The 10,506-nt window shown below is 40.4% G+C and overlaps 1 protein-coding gene across 4 annotated transcripts in view; it reads left to right on the top strand.

The window, feature by feature from the left end:
* The window catches only part of ALDH1A2 (aldehyde dehydrogenase 1 family member A2), a 55,186-nt gene that overhangs the window by 28,782 nt on the left and 15,898 nt on the right, over window positions 1–10,506 (top strand). For all 4 annotated transcript variants that reach the window (XM_027736856.2, XM_027736855.2, XM_039390112.1 and 1 more), the window contains exons 5-7: window positions 5,583–5,644; window positions 8,326–8,454; window positions 8,586–8,699. In XM_027736856.2, coding sequence (XP_027592657.2) covers window positions 5,583–5,644; window positions 8,326–8,454; window positions 8,586–8,699 — 305 coding nt within the window. The remainder of the gene's footprint in view (window positions 1–5,582; window positions 5,645–8,325; window positions 8,455–8,585; window positions 8,700–10,506) is intronic.

Raw genomic sequence — 10,506 nt, 5'->3', positions numbered from 1 at the left:
TGCTGAAGCAGATGTTTGAAAGTGAGATGTTTAAAAGATGCCCTGCTATTGTTCTGCCCTACATGCACATCTCAAGAGTGCTTGGTTTCTTTTGCACGTGACCATCTGAGAAGGAGACAGCTCAATACCTGCATTTAAATACTGACACACTTATAAAAATGGGTGCAGTATAAGCCTGACAAATACCTTGGAACTCATGAAAATAGTGGTAGCTGTTAAAGAAACAGTATGTTTACATATAGAACTTGTTTATATTTGTCTTCTTACTGCTTATGCAAATAATTTTATTTGGGACTAACATTGGATCTAAATTAATTTATACTTTGAGAGAGGTAGTAATGTTACTATAGAGAACTACATACATATCAGATATGCTTTGTTATATATGCTTCTTCAAATTATTCAGTGGGATGAGTTTTATATTGCATGTATGAGATAAATCTTTATGAGTTCTAGGAAATTATTATGTTTTTCTTTTTTGTTAAAGAGATAAGAAAAAATCCTTACCATTATTTTTATTTAAAGAGCCTCTTCCTCCTGCCCCTCCCTCCCAGCTGTTTAACAAATACAAGCTGCATTTTCTGATGCAAACATATTCATTTGCAGTCTGGACTAGATATACCAAGTGCTTTAATTATGCAAAATGGCAAAATAGCAAAGAATGATTTTCTGTAGGTGCAGTCATTAAGATAAATGTACTCATCTTTCACCTGCATAAAATAATTTTTTGGAAAAATATTAAGGAAAACGAACATTCATTCTGTGGGTTCTTTTTGGTTTCATGGTGCACACTGTTCATTGCACAAGCATGTTAGTCACACTCCCAGGTAAATGGATTTTGGTGTTGCCCACATATTTCCCTGGTGTTACACCGTGTAACACGATGTCTACAGTGCACTCATTTGCCTCTGCACAGCAAAGCACGAAACTATCAAAGACAGACAAGCAGATAAATTGAAAATGTGCCCCCAAAATTTTCAGAAGGAAAACAAATCATGTAACTCTTACTGCAATGTTACTCATTGTGATGTTTCACCTTATTAAAACTGCAGTGTGTTTATCAGCACTAGTTTATTTTCACCAAAGAAATGACAATATTATTATTTCAGGTGTAGACTCTCCCGCAAGGACTCAAAGATTTCCACAGTCATTTAGGCTGAGATTCGTAAATCCCATTTTTGCTGCTTGCACTTCACATTTAATCATACAAAAGTGCAGACCACACCATAAATTCGTATATTCAGCAAATTTCCTGTCCCCTAATCTCTTACTCCCTGGTCACTGAACGCCTCCTTCTCACTCCTTAGCCCTGCAGGTACACAGAAATTAGGTCAGTCACCAAAAGCCATTACCAGGTTAAGGAGAATAAATATCCTCTGCTTATTCTTTTCAATTACTGTATAGGATAAAAATTGATTTTTTTTTTTCAGTGAGGAGGGCTCTGCTGGGCAAAAGGAAGGCACATTTTCAGCATGCCTTCCTCAATGCAAACTCTGTGCTAACACAGTTATCAGTAGTGTAGAATCATAAGTCCATTCACAGATTTTCAGGATATCAATTAGTTCTTCTTCTTGCTTTAACAACTCCTCCTTATCCATCTAGTTTCACACTATAAATTTGTCATTCTCATAAAGCTATTTTAGAACAACGCCAGTGCTCTTTAAGTTCACTTACCATCAGCTCATCAATGGTAAACAAGCAAGACAACAAAAACAAAATAAAACCACTATTAAATCTCCTTTTTCTGTTCAGTGTGCTAATAAATCTGAAACCTCTCAGTCTTTCATCTGTTTCTGCTGAGGTTTTCTTTTCCTCTAAAATAAAAATAGGCAAGTGATAGACAAGTAGAAGAAGAACAGTGCGTTTTACAGTCACATTCCTTTTGGTCCCAGAGCTACAAAACCTTCAGACTGCCCTTTGCTTGCTCCCATGCGTAAAGCCTTGATGATTTAAATTAAAACAGAATGAGGCTGGACTAGAAACTGTTAAACTAATAAACTGAATGCAAGCAGAAATGTATCTTTAAATCAATATATGATATGATACAGTTCAAAGAACCAGCTCAGCTCTCCTCACCCACTTGTTTGCTGTGTCCTGCTCCATGAGGCATGGGACTGTATGATGGTTGTTATGCAAATAAAATATCCAGGATGGAGACTCCTGATGGAAATCTGAGCAAACACATCTGTGGAAGATATTGCTGTCCCAAAGTGAGATCCCTGGATAAATGAGGCCTGCTTTCTGATTAAAAAATTAAAGTCTTTGGGCCAGGTGCTAAGCAGCTGCAAATTGATCTTGCTCTATTAATATTAGTGAGGACTGAAGAATGTCAGTTTACATCAGCTGAGAATATTAAAAAACCCTTTTAACACAAAATTTTAGATTGTGTGTGGGATCAGTGTCAGATTCCTTTCAGGCAATGTTCTTCTGGAGGCCAGCTAGTAAAGGGTAAGAGTAACAACCATCAGCCATAGCATCTTAGAATAAGTGTGATTAGCATGACTTGTATAAACTAATCTTAAAACTCTAAAACATTTTTAAAGTTTCCTATGTAATTTCTAAGCACAAGGGAGCTTTCTATGCTCACTGTTTAGAATAAGGGATTCACTTAATTCTTGAGTTATTTCACCATGGTAACGGCTTGTTTTACACTGTGGACAACACGGCTCTTGGATCCATCTTTGGCCTGTCCAGAGACATCTGAGGCTCCTGAATAACTCCAAGTCACATATGTTCCCAAAGATATTGTTAGAAAGCAGCCTCAAAAATCCCATCTTGACAGTGTGTCTGTGGATGATGAACTTTGGAAGTAGGTGTCAAAAAGGGCAGCTGTCTGGAGTCTAGTGGAAGACAGCAGGGAGAGCAGCTCTGCATGGGAGGTGCTGCTCCGTGGAAAGAACGTTCTGCCCACGTTGGGAAGGATTAACCACCGTTTGTCTGAGCTGGCAAACAGGTCCAGGTTATCTATAACTTGTGTTATGAAGCACGCAGACAAGTGGCAATGATTATGCAGTGACAATCTAAAGTCAGACAGTGCTAACGTAACTGTGTTACTGTTGTGTTGCCACCACCCTTCTGGCTGAGAACCCACCTCTCAGTACTACCCAGTACCAGCTGGTATTTTTAGCTGACTCCTCTGTATGCCTCTTGAGCTTTTGCTTGGATGCACTTCTCTGTATTTCGACTTCGCTTCTGTCTGGGCTGATGAATCTTCCTATGGTCTGTGGACCACTGCTATCATCTGTGAAAGATAACGTGGAAAACCAAACTGATCATCTCAATCTGTGACACAGATATTCTCATCTCCACTGGGAAGTTGATCTGGAGATCAAAATGGTACAACAATGTTTTGTCGATGCAGAGCAAACCAACTGAAAACTAATTTTTTCCACCTTTTCCTGACGTGAATCTCTTTTCTCTCTTTCCCTCCCTCCTTTACTTCCTCTGCTCTGTCCTTTGTCTTGGATGCAGATTATTGTTACCTTTCTCATAATTATTCTGTATCTGGCCCCCAGCTGACGCATTAGCTCAGATTTCTACTGAGCAAATCCCGTAAAGTATAAGGATAGAAATAAGCAGACCTGAAAATAAGTTATTTCTAATCAAATTCAAGTTGAAGTCTTTTCTTAAACCCAAGAAACTTTATAGATTAACCTGTTTATTGTTACCAGATGTATGGTGGAGGACATTGCAGCAGGTTCCCAAAACACACTCTCCATTGTGAAGTTAGGTCCTTCCCCAGTATTGAACAAGGGTGGCTCCAGCTCTGGACTGAATGGGGCAGAGGCCGTGGCTGCCTGACACTTCACACCCCGGGAGGAAAAGCACAGACCCCTGCCTTGGACAGAACAATGGGAGCAAAAGCCCTGTAATCTCTCCTGCTCCTCTTACTCCCTTCCGCTGTCTGACCCTTTCTTATCCTGGTAAATCATCTCCTGCCATTAAGCCTTTGCAACCTTCTCATCATTCTCACATACTTGATTTTTCAAGTTAAGAGACTCCAGTTTTTCTAGATGACCAAGCACTGCAGGCCAAGGGGCACATTCAGCTCATGCCTTTAGCATAGCCCTTGCCTCAGCTATAGCCTCACCGAAAAACATCTGACCTAAATTCAGGGTTAGTTTATACAGCTACAAGACTCAATTTAGGTACAAAAGTGCTGTATATCTACTTTGCGCAGATGAAGGCCAAGCACACTAGCAAAGCTACTGGTTAGACCATCCCTTAACTGATACCTTAACCAGTCCTCACACAGAGCAGGTTGTCTTCTGGCTCTTTGTCAGCTGGGAACAAACCTACATGGTATCTCAGCCTGTGTAACCTCAGCATGTGCTCCCAGACCACGTGCAGTTTGTGAAAGAGCCCGAACTTCCATCAGCCCCCATGGCAGTCACTTGTCCCAGCTGTGCTGAATGGGCTGCTCGGAGCAGGGGCCATGTGAGTGGCTCCCACAGACCACAGGCCTGACCCCAAATCACAAATCTGTTTATTCCTTGACCTGACTCAGGCTGCCCTGAGCTCAACAGTTGTTAAGGACTGCCAGTCTCACGTAGCACTCACTTTAACTAGTGATACCTCTCTCCCCTGGAGTTTTTTTGCCATTTTTGTTCATCAGGACCTTAAAAAATAGTTACCAGATCAGAGAGTTAATTAAGTAATTCCCTACAGCCTCATGCCATCCACACCCCCTGTTTGTGACTATACAGTCTGCTTTTCCTGCACTTTGTTGTTAGGACCTTAGTCCATATTCCTATTTCTGTCAAAAGTTCATCAAGAAAAGCTCATATTTTCCAAGTTTCCAGTGACTAGGTCCCTTCATGTTCATCCCTTCATTTATTCACCTCTACCTTACCCAAAAGGTTTGTGAAAACTTCTTATTCTCTGTTGTCTTGTTTTCTAGTGGCTTACAGCTTTGTCCTGTCAACTTAAATTGGCTGCCTACTGAGCTCCAGGCCATTTCTGGCACAGGCCTTGTACAAGTTAGCTGCGAAAGCATGGCTGTGTGATGACCCCTGTATACTCATTAATGTTGTCTTCTGCAGTGACACAAGTCACAAACTTGTCCCCTTCATTCCACATCTACAGGTTGTGGTGTATCATTCCATCCCTTCAAACTGCCTGTGTCCCCAGTGGCAGATGACCTGGACGTGTGTCACTCTATTGTCCCACATCTGGTTCCATATATACCTTTGTATTGCTGTGTTCCAGTCATGCCTTTCGGGAAATTGCCTTTGTGACTCTTCCTTCACTTCTCTCACCCTTAGAGAGCTGAGGCCATTTAGTGGCTTCCACGCTACTGCAATTTTTTGTGCTGTACAGCTTGTTCTCTTCCCCAAGGAACAAAGCAGGTTGCTTTCTGATGGGATGCCTGCTCCCTTTGTTCTACAGAAAGAACAATTAGGTTGCTCCTGAACCTAGGTTTCCCATGCTGGCTCACGAAAAAACACTTCCATGACTTCTTTATTTCTTTTACTGCCATCAAAGGCTGATCTTTAGAGTTTTTTCTCCCCCTCTATTTTAATTTTTTTTTTGTTCTGCCAAGTCAAACTGCACTTGAGAGTAACCATGCTCATCTGCTTCAGATGGAGATTATTTTACGTTTACAAGACATGAACCCATCGGAGTGTGTGGACAGATCATCCCTGTGAGTATCTCTACTAGCGCTTTCTATTTATTTTCATTTGAACCAGCTCTCTTTAAAGACACATAAAACACGGTCCTCAGCTATGTGTGTTTTCCATTACGAAAAAAGCTGAGCTCATATTGTTGACATATCTTTAACAGCCTCCCTGCAAATGCTTATTTGAACATGCTAATAGGGTTTAGGCTCTGTTATTAGGAGTTAAGTTCTCAAGTCATAGAATTCTCATGATTAAAACAAGCAAAGCAAAACACAGTGTTAATATGCTGTCAGTGGTTATGGATGTTCACACAACTTATGGAAAATTGATGCTTTGCTGTGGTAGTCTTTCTATTTATTTAGTTTTTACTGTGATTTAACAGGCTCCTCAGTTCCTGGGAGAATGTGATGTATTTTAATTCCATTCTTTCCTGCTATTTCTTTTACAAGGCTGGAGGAGAAAAGGAAACTCCAGGAGACATATCATTACAATTAACATTGTGTAGCTAATAAAAGACATGAAATGTTTGTTTTATTTGTTGTGAGAGAGAAACACATCATTTTGTCAAACCCAATACTGCCCCTATACCCTAATATACACCCTTAATAAAATCTTGTTGAACAGTACATGGGAATTGGACTGAGAGGGTAACTTTTTCAGAAGAACCAGTTAACCAGCTTTGGCAGAAATTTCAATGGGAGGCTCACATATAGCGAATAAAATATCGTGTGGATGCTTTTATTCTTGACAAAGCACTGGGGGACTAATCAGGACATTCTCTGAAATTTTTGTTGATGCTGATTTTTTATTTTGTTCATGTTAACCACAAAGCCACTAAACAGCAACATGCAGCAATTCCATTACAAAAGGAGCAGCCAAAAAAGATTATTTTAACAATTTTGAGCCTGTTTTCCCTATTTATATTGTTGCTATTTCATGTCTTTGTTAAGGGGTGGCCATTGTGTTCAGCACTCGGTAGAAACCCAGAGAAGCACGCTCAGCCTCAGACAGTCTGTGACTGTGCCCGTCCTGCAAACACCTACATACTCTCCTAACTTGGGCCTTATGAATGAAAGATTCCACAGCTCTGTCCCCATTCTCCAGCCAGGCATATGGATGAGGGTTTGCTAAATGACAGCCCCAGTGTTGCCGGACACCTCTTAGGCTTGTCTCGTTGAGTTTAACTGACAGATCTGTTGAAGAAATTCCGCCACAGGCTGGAGATCACGCCCAAACCAGGATTTGTTTAGTTCAGATGTGTAAAACTCTTTGTTCAGGGTTCCCAGCCATCTACCATGCATGTTTATTTTTCCCCTCAGTTTTGTCCTCCAAAACTTTAAGATGGCTGTCACACAAAGCTATTCTAACACTGCTGCTAATCTCTTATGTACTTCCTCCACAGCTACCAGTCACAGGGTACAGCCCCTGGCCATTGCACCGGCAAATACATTATTACAAAAATAAAATTAAACAGCAAGCCTAGCACTAAACTCCTCATCCTCTTCCACATCCCAGCTTCCATCAAGACATGCTCTTCAGCAGCGCTGTAGCATAAACAGGGCTATATATTGCCCTATAAAACTCCTCCAAGCTCTCCTTGAATACCATTAGAAGTGCAGGCTGTTAGCACACTGCTGGCCCTACAGCTCCCCTCCCAGGTTTATATACTGGAGATGGAATTAAAACATCACTTTGTCTCCAGAGTTTATAAACAACAGAGGGAGTAAAAAATTGGGTGTTCGGTGAAGGAAAGACAGTTGTGTATTTTTTCAAGTTAGCCAGGGGCTAGAGAGATGTCTGTGAGAGTGGCAGCTGATATGCATCAGGCAGTAACACATTCTGGCCAGTGGCTGACTATTTGTGACTGATATTTTCTATTCTCTTTCCAAAGGGGATTATTGTATGCATTTATAAGAGTGATTGTGCAAACACGGTTATTTTATTACTCTGGCATTTCCACTTAACCTGTTAGGGTCAGGCCTTGATGTGAAAGGCTCGTTACTTTTATCTCTATCCACAATGTGTTTGTGCATCAAAATAACATAATACACTACATTTTCTGCTGCAGTTAAATGAAGTTGAAATCAAATGACAATGCAGAATTTTATATCATCAAAGAGTTTCTCAAATTGTTTTTTTCTGTTCTCTTAACATCTTCCATATAAATTGCTTAGTAAGAAGACTTCAAGAAAATAAAATGTTTTGACTGAGCATTGACATTTATGGACTTTTTATTGTAACTCCATCAATCAAGGATTATATAATTTTGAGTATAAATTTTTTATCTTAAGATGTACTCAGGGATAGGAAATTTACATCCAAAAATGCTTCAACATGAACGAACAGTTCCTTCCAAATGTATCAGAAGCGGGATCTATTTGTCATGGGGGAATTAAAAGTGCCAGTTGCAAAACAAGTAAGTGAAATAAAAAATTGTGACCAAAAAAGATGAACAGATAACAGAATATTTTTTATGGAGATTGTAGGTGGGGGTTCTATTTCTTTGAACAGGAGCGAAAGAACTGAAAGGTCACTGTTGTTGCTTTCTTAATAGCAGTAATTAAAAAAAATCCTTGCTTTGTGCTGGGAAAGATTTATGCTAAGGATCAGCCTGAGAAATAAGTGAGGTAGCAGCTTGACATCTTGAAAACAAAACACCACGGCAATATTTTTCCATCTATCAACTTTTTTTTTTTCCCTGCAGTGGAACTTCCCCCTGCTGATGTTTGCATGGAAGATTGCTCCAGCTCTGTGCTGTGGAAATACAGTAGTTATTAAACCAGCAGAACAAACACCACTTAGCGCTCTCTATATGGGAGCCCTCATCAAGGAGGTAAGAATAATTGACAGGAATCATGTCTCTGTCTCTCCTTGTAGGGAAGGAACTCCCAGCACACGCCTGGTTTGATGTGCTCTATCAGTTTCCATGGGTCATGCTTACATCATTCATTCCTATTCTGACAGGCTGGCTTTCCTCCAGGAGTTGTCAATATTTTGCCAGGATTTGGTCCAATTGTTGGTGCAGCCATTGCCTCCCATGTTGGCATTGATAAAATTGCTTTCACTGGATCCACTGAGGTAAGAGGATTCACACATATTACGTATATTGCTGTAAAATGTGAGTAAATACTTCAGTTCTTGTGCTACATTTCTTACTGTCACTGAGTAAAACAGCTACACCTGAACAACAGCGGTCTGTCCTTCCCAGCTAAACTTATGTACTGCAGTACTTCCCAAGCAGAAATGGCTCCTTTCCTCCAGCCCCTGCTGTGCTCGGCACCTCAGCACAGGAGATATGCCTGGAAAAATATTGCTGGGATTTCCTGTGGGCTTATGAGGATGTGAATCACATGCAAGTAGGCAGAACATCCCGTTTATATCATAGCACACATAAATGCTGCTTTTAAAGCCATAAGTTGTGTATCTTGCTGTACTTGGGGAAAAGGGGAGAGGAAAGGGGCAAACTGTGCAAAGATATTTCAACTGTGATGCTGCATTCGAGTATATTAAGGATGAGGAGGAGGTCTAAAAAGGAAGGAATGCAGGGAGAAAAAGGGATTGTCCAAGGTATCTGTTCCCAAAATGATGGAAAGAAGCTGGCCAGAGGATGAAGGGAGTCAGTTGTGTCCTGGATGCCAAAATGTCTTGCACTGAGTCTCTGGTGCAGATGTTACAGAGGAGGCTCACCCTGAAGATGAAGGCTGCAATCTACAGAAAGACTAACCCTCAAAACTCACATCACGTCTTGCTCTCAAATATGTGCAAAGCTGGCTGTTATCAGGGCTGGGGTGGGGATGACAGAGGTACTCCAGACTGAAGTCACAGGAGAAGGGGCCTTATCTCATTGTCTGAAGGCAGACAGAAAGGAATCTCTGTGGGAGTTTCAGGGCTGGTTATATTTAGAGAGTGCTAAACCCAGCCCTTTTCAATTCAAAATCTGACAAACTATTGTATGGAGGGAGCTAAACCCCAGGGATCCAGTCTCTCTTTGATATGTTTGACTCCCACTCGTGGCAGTGGAAGGCTTTATGTGTCCCAGGGATGCTGCTCTTCACAGTGAGGCAATTTGGGTTTTGATTTGAGCGGATAAATTCACTGACCAAGCAGCCCTACTAGATATGTGTGGGTATCTCCCTGGTGGACCCAGGGATTGCAGAGACCAGCTCAATTATTTCAAATAAATTATTCTGGGGGAATTATACTGTATTTGAGTTTGGAAGTCACACACAAGCCTAAATTACCAGTAAAATGTAGCTGCAGTCATATGCCTAATTTGCACACAAGTGTTTTGCAATTACTATATGCCTGTACATGATTTTTTGATGGCAATTTTAGATTCTACTACACACAGGTTACATTGTAAGTCAATGGCTACATCAGATTTCAGATTATTCTGTGGAATTACTCTAGTCATTACATCTCCTGTAACCAATTAACATTAGCATCCTGGAATATCGAAAACTTTAATATGAGCTGATTACCCCCCATAAATTAAGTTGAAACAATTGTTTTCATAAAGATATGTGGTCTCTGTTTAAGATAAATATTCTATTATACAGGATGTTGCACTGTTTGGAGGAGGAAAAATACAGATGGGTTAGGTTTCAAAGTTGTCTCTTGTAGCCAAAATAAATTTTTATTGTAGTTCCAGACAGCTTTAGTTTTAATAGGCGTTTAAACTCAAAAGCTGTGGGTTTTATACTAACTCAGTGCCTACCTTTAAAAGCCTTACTAATAGGAAGTGAAAAGCATTACAGAGATGAAAAAGCAATTCTCTAAGAACCTAAAGCAAGAACAGATGGAACGTTTTAATGCAGAGTTAGTGTAAACTATTCCATATTGTTTCTGATTTCCTGTAACACTGAATTTTTGTAACAGCAAGTCA

Source organism: Pipra filicauda, unplaced genomic scaffold (genome assembly GCF_003945595.2).
Source record: "Pipra filicauda isolate LSUMZ 115617 unplaced genomic scaffold, ASM394559v2 scaffold7_size6619720_pilon, whole genome shotgun sequence".
NCBI classification, from domain to species: domain Eukaryota; kingdom Metazoa; phylum Chordata; class Aves; order Passeriformes; family Pipridae; genus Pipra; species Pipra filicauda.
The sequence above is the reverse complement of the archived record's forward strand: the minus strand, read 5'-3'. Positions and strand labels throughout refer to the sequence as shown.